This window comes from Hermetia illucens, chromosome 3 (genome assembly GCF_905115235.1).
Source record: "Hermetia illucens chromosome 3, iHerIll2.2.curated.20191125, whole genome shotgun sequence".
NCBI classification, from domain to species: Eukaryota; Metazoa; Arthropoda; class Insecta; order Diptera; family Stratiomyidae; genus Hermetia; species Hermetia illucens.
The window spans coordinates 147,194,687-147,206,799 of NC_051851.1; the positions used below are offsets into that span (position 1 = coordinate 147,194,687).

A 12,113-nucleotide genomic window follows, 5' to 3' on the forward strand; every position below is an offset into this window, starting at 1 on the left:
TGTGTCTATTTGCCTTTCTGGTAGACGTATTGCCTTGGTGAAGTGGTCACATAGGGATGTGTGTATCCCTTATGAATTGATCTGAATCAGAAAATCAAATCGAAGGACTTCATGAAATTCGGTGAATGGATTGAAGAAACTACAGAAGTTGAACAAGGTTGATGTGGCATAGCTCGTCCATCACGCCTACGCTTCTTCGGTCGGGGCTCGCTGAAATGTGCTTCAACTCCCCCTAGGGGTTCCCCTCCTACATTGTTCTGATCCAGGTGTCTCTAGGGCGAACCAGCAGTCGTCCAACTTGGTATAGTACCCCGACGATATGTCACAGACAGGTATTGACGCATCAAGCTTTTCCGTGTTGGTTCCATGTGGTATAAGCAAGACTACGAAGGTGGATCTAACACTGTTCATGTGTCGACTGACATCCTGTTTGGCAGAAATAAAAGTTCTTACATATACAAATTGAGCAACGCCTTCGACGATGTGCCTATTAATGCAGATAGGAAGAGTGTAATCACTCGGTGAGACCAAGAACTTTGGTCTCGTTAGTGTTGAAATCCAAATCCACAACCATTTGGCGAAGCTCCATGACTTGGTGAGTGCGTAAACAGGTATCATAGTAGTAGATAGTAGTAGACCATTGAACATGAAGAACGTCGTCGACAACAAAAAGGAAATAATATAGGTGAAAAGATGCAATCTCGGTGGACTGCACTTCGAATCTCGAACTCCTCTGAGGTTTTACCTCGGTGCAGCACTTGACATTTTGTGCTATCATATATCACTCTGATAATAGTTATTAGCTTCATCGGTATGCCTGTGTCCTACATTAGAATCTTGATGAGCATCTTTTTCTTCCCCTCTTGGGCAAAGGGCTCGGTACCTAGGATTTTCATATGAGTGGAAGTACCAATAGCGAATGGTAACCAGTTACTAATTTACATGTTCGAACTTCGTCCCTCTATTCTGGGTTTTGGGCCACTCCTATATCAGTGCAAAGGCTAAAACAGCTTCTTTAGAGCAATAAGGCTGACCCTCCATCTGAAGATCGTCTTTCATTACGAAATTGGTTTTCCAGGTATTCAGTGTTAGGCCAGCGGATTAAGAATAAGAACAGCACCTGCTTGTCGAAGGTCTACGATGAGTGGTAAGTCATCTAGATATACAAGTACTTTATGGCTCAGTAGGGATTACCTTGGTCATCAGTCGTTGCATGATTTGAAGCGCATATAAAGTCCAAGTGGTCCAAATGGATAAAGCGGCCACCATGAAATCGCCCTATAGAGCGGTATTGATCAATGCTTCAATGTGGACAAGACGCTGGTTGACTCCCAAAAATGTTGATGCTCCATCAAACACTAGATCCTAAAACAGGATTATATTGTTCATGTAACCCGTTGAAATGGGGTTAAAAGTTTGTGACGAATAGTCGAAGACGAGATCTTCGTCCTGTTGAAGCAAGCTGACGTTGCTAGCCTGATGCCCTGCCAATTTCCTGGACACAGATCGTCAACCAATGAAGCGATGAAGGCGTACCGTCCGGTTAACTGTGGTCGGAACTGCATGTTTAACTTTTTCAACACTCTCGTGAATGGTTATCTCCAACTATTACGCTTAGTAAAAGGTTTAAGTCGACTGTGAATTGGCTGTCATTCGGGTAATTCGTACTTTGTTTCTCGTTACTTTTTATATACGTCATTGTCTTTAGTTTTATTGGAAAATTGTATTTTTACAGAATTTGTTAAGACCAAAATGGAAAGCCGATTTGATGCCCCATTGAAGTTTGTAGGACGCTTATCACAATCATTTGAACCCTTCAGTGCCTTGTATATAAGTGGAATATTGAAACCCACGGCCAAATTGTAAGAATATTTGTTTGTGCGGTGTAACATCCTTTTTTTTTGGAAAATAACGATGACAGCCCTTTACATATTTTCGTTGGATTATCTGGATCATGTGTACATATTCGTTCAATACGCCCTAGCCGGGGTTCTCCTGTATAAATATAGTTCCAGCTGTTAACAGGCTTCGCTTGGGGTGGAGCTTCTTCTGAAAATCTGTTGTGGACATAATGAATTTGTTGATTCTAGGTTTATGAGATAGCACCTTTCCTGACAACACTCAATCCAATTTCACTTCCTAGCAATGGCCTGCCCCTGCTTAAACCTCGTTTAATTATTTTCTTAAAGACCTGCTAGCATCAAATCGATTTCTGTTTTGGCAGTTAAGCCGGGATCAGCTAGCTGCAGGTGGAAACCCATTAATTCCATCTGTCGAAGCAAGTGTCTTACCCTTCTTCAGGCCCAACATGTTAGCGGCTTTCAATGAGAGAAAGTATGTTTGCGATCCTGTATCAAATAACACGTAAAAAATTGCCGATCTTCCGCTAACCTAGGACACCTTTACAAGAGCCGCATTCAACTGTGAGTTACCTTTCCTGCTTTACGCCTTAAAAAGCTTTCAAGTCAGGGAATTGTTATTAGCAAAGCGAGGAGGCGAGGCGTTTTTTCTGGGGGGTAGTCAGTCATAAGACAACTAGCCTGGAACCGTTTGACGCATTACTTCGTGCTAGCCCTCCCACTCTGCCGGCTTTGAGAGCCTTGAAATCAGGGAATCTTTCACTAACGATAGGGGAGGGGAGGAAGGGAGTTGTTAGTTCGGGAAACTCCTTGCCATCCGATCTTTCCGCCGGCCGAAGTCAATCTTTTTCGCAATAAGCAGAGCCCGAATATAATGCGCAACACGACTCCAACTGCCAATGCTCCTCAGCCTCTCTGACAATTTTGTCTGGAGAGAGCTCCCTTGTGTCTGCATACAGCTGCTAACGACGCGCTGAGAAGTTGGATAAGGAAGTAATCAGTCTCATCGTATGTTCGGTTCAGCCACGGATCTAAATGGTCGATGAGCCGCGCAGTTCATCTGCTTCTTGGCTCATTTTGCCAAAAGAGTTGCCACTAGGTAAAGGTGTGTTGACATTCTTCACGGACGGTACATAGCTTCCTTGGTAAGAAAAGCAATGGAGATCATTCCCGCGATTACAATCAAGGGCGGTTCGGAGACAGTGTGATAAGCAGATGCAACTCGCAAAGCTCTCCGTCTCTGCACTTGAACCAGGTGCTAACGATACCTTGTCAAGGGCGTCAGCCCATATCTTCGCACCATAGAACAGAAAGTACTGCGTTGCTCCCATAACAAGACGTCTCTTAGTAGATATAGTGTCCCCAGCTTTCGCCATTAGCCAACTCAAGACCGAGACTGCTGTTTTGATTTCCTCAAAGAAGCTCATCCTCGAGTTGAGCATTGAATCAAGGTATTTAACTGCTTGTTTTGACTTAGTCAAACTCGCCGATTGATATGGGACGCAGGCCGGGATTCTCTTCCTGGTCAAGATGACTACTTTGATTTTTCAGCGGAAGGCTGAAACCATGAGCAGTCATCTATTAGCTTACGCGTCGAAGCAATATTCCATGTCTGCTCTGCGTCTGTTCAACAGTACATGCGGCAACAAGTGTTGCAACGTCGTCTGCATAACCGATCTGAGACACTCTTCGGGCATTTCGAGCCTCAGCATATTATCGTAGTAAGCGTTCCAGAGGTCAGGCCCTAAGATGGATCCCTGTGCTACTCCCGAAGTAAATTCCATCCTCAGGCCCTCTAGCGTCTCATAGAGCAGGGAGCGGTCTTGCAGATAATCCCTCAATATCCGCAAGAGAAATCTCGGTACGTGGAAACGAGTTTTCTAATGTGCCTAGCGTATCTGTCCATCTTACAGAATTGAGGGCATTTTGACATTAAGCGTTATGAGGAGCACTATTCATCGGCGGCTGAGTGTTAAGGGTCGATGCACCGTATCCACGACCTCCATAACAGCATCCATTGCTCACTCTCTGTTCTGAACTCGAACTGTCTTGGGGATAAGTTCCCGCAGCGCGGATTGCTTCAGCGAGTCTACTCCCGTTTTGCCTAACGGCGGAGCTTACGACAATCCCTTCGTAGGTTGGCAATTTCTGTCGTCCACCAGAAAAAAAGAGGACTTGACACGGCCCCTCCGGGGCATGGAAGCCGTCGTTATCAGGTTCATCACTGAGTTTATGACAGTGTAAGTTGCAACGCTATCACTCTTCAGCACGACTCTGCCTGTTCCAAGAGCTTCGCGAATTTCCCGGTGTTCACCCTTGCGGCATTCCACACGCAGCGGGAGTACCGGGTTGGTGCACGCCGGCAAGTAGCGTCAACCACTTCGAACGCGATGTACTGGCGATCGCTTGCCGAGAAGTCTTCTAGGGCCGCCGACCGTCCACCGATGGTGCCAGAGTTTCCAACGCAAAAATGATGTCGGGGATACTTCCTTCGCAACCTAGGCGCCGAAACGTTGGCGTGTATTTGGTGTTTATTACTACGAGCCAAGAGGTTCTCGTCCCCATTTCCTCTGGAATCTAGCGGAGGCATGCCCATTCAGGGGCCCTAACATTAAAATCACTGCCTTAGAGGAATTGTCCCCCCATGCCCGAAACGGCGTCCTTTACGAGCATCAAGCAGGTGCCGAAAGTCGTCTCATTTGGCATCAGGTAAACGCTAAAAAACCTTCTCTTTAAACAGCAAATCCAGACAAAACTATTACCTCGGCCTTCGGCAAGAACACTAAGTCGAACATCGTTCTGAACCCCCAGATGGCAGCGGTACCTGATAAGTCGAGGTGCCATGAACCCGGGTCTCTATTCCGGTATTGCTCGCTGATTAAAACTAGATCAGTCTTTATTTCCACTGCGAACTGTGCTAGTAGCTGCTGGCCGGTTGCATTCCGGTGCACGTTAATTTGTAGAATGCTATTTGCACCTTAGCCTTTTCTGGTTCCGCCCTAAGAACTGGATACCGTATGTAGTTCTCCTGTTCGGACCCTTGTAAGTTGCTGACGTGTGTCCATAATCTAGATACATGTAGCACTTGATGGGGTTATCCGCATTCGCCCCCTGCATACTACCCATGTAGTTTTTACTTTCCGACTACTAAGGAGTTTCCTCGCATGTTGCTCGGGGATTTTCACTACGGTGAGTTTTTTGAGCATTTACAGGGGTGATACCGGGCATTGGTTACCTCTGGACATCCACGCTTTATGGCCTCCTCCACTTCGATTTTTTCCGTGAGGCAGTCAAGATCTCGGATTTCTGGAGAACACATAATCTCTAGACTAGAAACAAGAGCCTTTTCTCCCAGTTAAATCGTGAACGCTTCGCAGAATGTACTATTGTTAGTCGTCTTCCGGCCCAGTTAGATATGGACTCCGCCACCATTCATTTTCCGTGCGAAAGACACTTTTACTCCGTTGTCTTCGGATTTCAAACTGTAGCAGATTTCAATAAGGACTTCCACAAATGTCTTGCCTTCCGTCGGTTTAATGAGCAGAGCCGACGGTCTAGTCCTTCGTTTTGTCGTCTTTCCTGGCTTTTGGTTTGCAACCTCCTTATCTTTAGACAGATCGCTCTCTGGCGGCGCAGTCAGTTGTTTCCGTTTATACTTCTTCGCCTTCTTTTTTGGGCCCGGGAAACTACTTTGATAAAGTTTCCTTCAGGAATGTCGCCCTCTTTCCGGTTTTTCTCCAGTTCGTTTGGAAGTGGGCTATATGCGGTCCGTTTTTCATAAGCAGCGTCCTCAGCGAAAAGTGCGGCTGTTTCTGAATTCCAATCCTCTTCCGCTGCGCTTCACCTTCGCCTGTAAAAGGACATGGAATCCAATAGTTACTCTAGTTCCATCAGCCCGTTTTTGACGCCTTTGCTGACTTTCCTCTGGAGGAACGTTGCTGACCACATACTCTTTACCACTGCCGCACATTTCCTGATAAGTCCTTCCTCTTCGGCTCTAGTTAAGACGGTCGACTGCACTTCTCCTCGGTTCGTGTCCGAATCCGCCTGCTTAGGACTAGTAATTCTGACTGGGCTTTTTTCCAGAACAAGGGCACTACAGGGTATTGGATTTTTTTCCCCGCACCGTCAGTTCGCCACTTGGTAAGGCTGGGTGGGCTGGGTCAGGAACGGGTGCACCCTCGGGGACACAGCCTCTACCCCAGTTCGCTGAGGCCCTGATCACTTAGCTGATCGCGGAATTCACAGACGAATCAGCGCTCGGTCGGGGCAATGTGCTCTACTAACACCGGCTCAATGTACACTACCCGACCAGGGTCGCGAAGGGGTTGGCTTCCGATATACGTCACAAGTACCACATTGGCAGAGCTAGGCTTACATCACCCCATTGACATCGATAGCTCTTTGTTGACGGCTCCAGGACTCCCAGTGTGTCCTGACGTGTACCGATCATTCGCGGTTCGTTCCACACCGCGAAGCTTTCTGAAGGCTACTACCTATGATGCAGGTGTACTACCAGTTAGTGGGTCAGAACTACTTACTCCGGCACCTGGAGGACGTCGTATCGTAAGCGACCCCTTACAGCTTTATGCTTTATGCCAAGTTTAGTTTTAAGGGCAAAGTGGACTATACTTGAGAAAATGCAGCAAAGGCTAGTTTATCTCAAGTAATGATGACACTAATATGGGAGTGACAAAATTTAGCCGTCGGCTGCATACCGTAAGGGTCGTGAAGTCTATCCTACTCTGCGCGGATCCTGTCTGTACGAAAGCACTGGACAACGTGGTGAATTGGATACTGGTCAATCAAGCTGAGCGTGTGCTGCATATATAAGACAGTATCGGGTGAAGCAGCCTGGTCATCACGGGAATAATTCCTACGAATCTTCTAATGAAGGAGGTACACTGTCTCTATCAGAGGAGGACGAATCTGGCCAAGGTGATTGTGGACTTCCAAAAAGCCGCTTGGAACGAGCCTTACAAGATATAGTTGTAACAGTGGAATAATTCCTGAAAAGGCGTTAAGCTCATACACTGATCACGTGTATTGAGAGATGGGTCGAACGAAAGCGCGGAGAATTGAATTTTCACCTAACGCAGTTCCTTACGGGACACAATGGACACAGGAAGTACCTGCATCGCTTCGGATTAGACGAGTGCCCCATGTGGATATCGGAGTCTATTGTCAAGTTGCAGGAACTGGATGAAGCCCGGAAAACGCAACGGGCGGTGATTTAATCGTGCTGGTGTAAACCAGAGCTCTCTCCGAAAATAATGCTTCACCTCGGTCTTGCGGGGATATGGGCGGAAAAGCCGGAGTGGATTTAATGGGTGAAAATTCGAGAGCGTCTTTTTAAGATTTCTACTTCCATCTATAATAGGAATACTGTTCTATGATTTTTGCGACTTCACTAAGAAGTCCTTTTTGGAGACTGAGTGGTATTCTTTACTGACATTATAAGGGGAGCTGCTCAGATGAGCTGATTTCAATGGGAATAAGGAACGTATAGTGTGGCTTCTTAATTTTTCATTTTTCCAATTTGACACTTCTTGACGTCTTCCAAACGTTCCAATTTTAGTCTCATTGTCACATTGGGGACTGTAAAAGCAACTCAGCATGCAGCTTTGAATATCAGGATCGACGTAAAAGAGAACAAAATGTTGGTTGGACACATACTCGATGGTGTCGAAATAGATGCGCCTTACGAAGCCATTTTCATGCGGATGTACCAAATAGAGACAGCTCCCAACGTTGCTCCTGGGAAGAAGTTCTCTATTGTGATTGTCATGATTGAGAATGAGTTTTTGATAGCAGTCAATCAGAAAACGGTATACGGATATAACTACCTCGAGGAGACTGGATCCAAGTCTGAAGTATTCATCCTGGGAGGAGTTGAAGCGATTACTCAATTTGACTTCCGAACGATTTTCCCCATTGCGATACCTGCAACGCAGTTCCAAACCGATAACACTGTCTTTAGTACTGAGTACCCTCATCTACTATATCCTGGGTTCGTGATTCTACTAGATGCAGTGGCCAAAGGACCACAGGATGGTATGTTCATCGTCTACTTTCCTTCGAGTTATCGTTTGCGAACATTGCTCTGGTTCGGGGTGGATTTCGCGACTAGGACAATTGGTCGGAAGACAATGAATGAGGACATGGAGTAAGTAATTTATCTTACCTCAGCTGCAGGTAATACCTTAATTTCCTTAATTATCCATAGATACGTTGACGCAGTCTACGATGGACCGTTTCCAATTGAGCTGAACAAACGATTTCGCCTGGCGTTTGGTTTCACCAATACTCATTTCATGCTTGCTGTGAATGGCAAGTCCCTGGATCCTTATCCATATCCATTTCAGCCAGAAGAAGAAGGGAAACACAATAATAAAATGTTCAACTGCTTGATGGGATTGAAGATAGTAACGAAGAAAAACCTGGAGCTAAAGGTTAGGAATCTTTACCATCATAAGCTGGATGAAGAGTGCGAAGGGTTAGGGACCATTTCGCATATTGTCTATGATTTGAGCCTTGCTACCGTCTCCATTTAAATATTCCATTGGTTTTAAGTGCATCTAAGAAAAAATTACATTTGTTTTAGCGAGAATATATTGGAATATTTTATGTCTAAATTGAGCGCGTCGGTGCAGGGAGATATTGAGCCCCGAACGACATAGAGTTCGATTTGGTTGAGTTGGCCTTTAGCCGACTACATTCCCCTGGGATCACTGAACCAGATTCAATCAAAAACTTTTTTCCCAATTTGTTTAAATATAAAGTGGGGGGAAGTACCAGCTATTGAGTACAGTTTCGACAAAATCTGGTGCCGAGAAAAATGGTGTTCACCTCCATTGAATAAGAAAGACGAAAAGGCTATTACGGTCCTAATTACCGAAAGGCGGGTTCTCTAGAGAAGGCATTTGAAATTCTGTTTGAGTCTCGCACCTTCTGGTGCAAAGACTTGCCCAACCTCAGAAAGCTGGTCAGAATGGTGAGACATTTGCTACAGACGTGACTACTGGCAGCCATTCACGGCCTGCCTGAAGAGATGTAAGTTGGCAATCAAGACTGCGAGAAAGGGGTTCTGGCTGGAGTATTATGAAAATATTGAAAACATCACCAAAGAATTTAGGAAACCTTTTTCAGAAATCGGAGGACTCCTTGACTTAATCGTCTGGCGAGACTACGGAGCTTGTCATCTATTCCCTGCAAGTGGGGAGGAATGTCACTAAGAACCCAGTTCAAAACTAATGCAGCCCCAGTCCAATATTGATTTGGAAGCAGTCTTCGGACATTGTCAGGGTAATGCCAACCGTCCTGCAGGAGCAGCAAGAAAGGGTTGCTGCATGACTTGTAAAGATTTATCGGAGCTGTATTTTGTTATTATGTATCTTTGACGTGGAAAGTCTTGAGGGCGTCTTTGGCGATCATGGAGAGGTCGCCTATCTCCAAGTGTCAGCCCACCTGCCTCAAAACCAAATCCACAAAGACTGCCCTTCACGAGGTAATTAACACCGTTGGGGAATCGTTCGTCGTTATAAACAATAAATCTTATTTACCTTTCTGAATATAGGCAGCAATGTAGGCGGACCAAAGCTATCAAAGAGCCGCCAATCAAAATAGGATTCATAGTGATACCGACGACTTGATGATATTGGAGTCGTGAATGTGTCCCTCAATCATTAACAAAATTATGGTGGACACGTTGTGAAAGTGTGCAGGCTTGCCGAAAGTTGACCCGGTATAAATCTAACCAAAGGAACAGATGATATTTACAACCAAAGAAGGATGCCTACGAGGTCAAGCAGTCGGTTGACTGATGCGCAATGCAGCATTCTGGGAGCCAACCTATCTCTCTCAGGGGTTGATATGTGGCTCTCCAGGAGCCAAGCCACTCATTTATCAACACCGTTGGTGGGTGGTGACAATCACACCCTGTACGAGGTGGCCCTACTATTAACAGAATGCAATGAATCTAGGCCGAGGAGTCTAAAAACAATCGCCTCCCCTCACAATCCACTGTGTTAGGTGAACGGTGCCGATTGGATAGTTCGTAGTCGGGGATAACTGACTGTTTTCCAACGGAGCCTCACTGATACCTCACCTCAGTGAATAAGCTTGACGTTATCGTACTAGTCGCAGACCTCCTAACTCCCATACTCTTGGGAATTATATTAGTATTACAATAAAGCAAACTAACACGTCAAGCAGCAAACAAGCCCACCTGGCGGAGGCATATTCACGTGACATTAAGAGCCAGGTAAACACACCAAAGAAGAGAGAAGTTTGGAGGGCTAGCAGTAGAATCAAGGTCAACATTATCCTACTGCAAAGACCACAAACAACAAAAGTCCCCGTCGAAAAGCAGGGACGAGGAAAGGTATGTTCGACGTCACCCTACTAGACGTCAAAAAGGAACGACGGCCAGAAACCATAGTGAGGTCCTAAGAAGGCTCAGAAAAGACCCAAGCTATAATTAACAGAGCCAAGAAAACGAGGAGCAGCGAAAATTAACCCTCCAAAAGGCAAATGCTCCCTAGAAAACTAAACCACGATCAAGAGAAAGGAAATCTCGGGGGGTCAATTGTGAAGCCGGTAAACAGCATTCAACTAGCCTTCCTGCCGAAGGGAAGGTATTTCCGGAGCAAATACTCATTCGTGAGGACCAGGAAGTAATTGAGGACCCTATCGTCATGAAAATATGTGTGGGATGGAGTAAGGGGCTCCTGTTCACCGGCATACGCTTTCGACCAGGTGTGATACTAGTAGACTGTACTACGGAGGACACGGCGAACTGACTTGGAACTATAGTTAATAAACTGCCAGGATGGAGGGCAACGGTGCTATCGAAATGTGCTAGTGAAGATATTCCAAGGGTACACATGGTGTCGGTTTACGTTCCCAAACTCGCAGCGATTAAGACGCCACCTCGTCGTAACTTCATTAATGACAGATTTGGTAGCATAACTGTGCATGCGCACAGGAAAAAACCAAGGAAGGATACTTCGGAGGACACATCGGGTGGTAAGCCTTCCGAGATCCCCGTGGCCGTGCCAACATTAAATGAGCCTAGGTAAACCTCCACTAAGCAAAAGATGCATCTTCAGTAATTACAAGAGCAAGAATTAGATTGGAAAAGTGCTCGTTCAAGAACCCTGGGTATCCCGGGAGCAGGTTTGCGATATGCGGAGTGGAAGCTTGCAGGCAATTTGGGATTCCTATTGTGAAATACCAAAAAGTCGCATCATTCTCAAAAGAAACTTAAGATGCATACGTCTTTCAGAGCTTCTAACTGGAAACCTCGTGGTTGGCCAAGTCTCCCTGGAAGCCGGGGAAGAACTAAAGATGCAGTTGTGGCGTCAGAGTACTTTATCAAAGACGACATCCGGATCCCACCGGAATTAGTCATTACTTTGGCGCTACCACTACTTCTCGGCTGCGATGCTAACCCCCACGATGAGGTCTGGGGAAGCAGCGACTTTAATCGAAGAGGTGTGTACCGTCTGAAATTCATCCGCACTAATAAGGTAGAAATACATAATGTAGGGAACGCACCCACATTCGTAATCAGCACCAGATAGGAGACATAATTCAAAGGAACACCCTGATGAGCGGCTTCTCACGAATTGGGAGGTGTCAGATGAGCCGTCTATGTCGGATTCCAGAATAATCAAATTCGACACTGAAGGCGCCCCGGAAGTAAATAAAATAATAAAGAATCCCAAGCGAACTGACTGCGACTCCTACACAAGACCCTTGAATGTCAACATGGCTCATTCACAGATGAGTAATAACATCAAGAGCAAAGTAGAACTAGAGACAGTGATGGAAGGCTTCAACAAAGTGGTCCTAGACGCATATGAAGCCAGCTGTCCTGCTAAGACAGGAAACTATCCAGAATGGAAAAGAAGGTGCGAAAACTCTTCAACCGGGTTAAACAAATGGAGAACTGGTAGAGGTACGGAAGAACGCTGACGACATATAGGAACGCGATCAGGAAAGCAAAACGAAAAAGCTTCAGGGAATTTGTGAATAGAGATGGGACATTTGCCGAGAATGCGGAGGATAGGGTACACTTGCTTCTCAAAACTCATTTCCCGAGGTCCTATCCCCTGGCATCATAACAACCAACAAAAGGGGAAGAAATGAGGACCGGAAACTAGCGAAAGAGGTGTGCTCGTAAGCTAGAGTAATATGTACAGTGTCAACCTTTAAACCATGGAAATCACCTGGATTAGATAACATTTTCCC

General features: G+C 45.8%; 1 protein-coding gene across 1 annotated transcript; it reads left to right on the top strand.

The window, feature by feature from the left end:
• Positions 1-1,653: 1,653 nt before the first annotated feature.
• Positions 1,654-8,469, top strand: LOC119651960. The gene is made up of 3 exons (XM_038055819.1): positions 1,654-1,862; positions 7,438-8,025; positions 8,086-8,469. Exons 1-3 carry the CDS (start codon positions 1,753-1,755, stop codon positions 8,411-8,413), a joined length of 1,026 nt encoding a protein of 341 aa, XP_037911747.1. The 5' UTR covers positions 1,654-1,752; the 3' UTR covers positions 8,414-8,469.
• Positions 8,470-12,113: the final 3,644 nt, after the last annotated feature.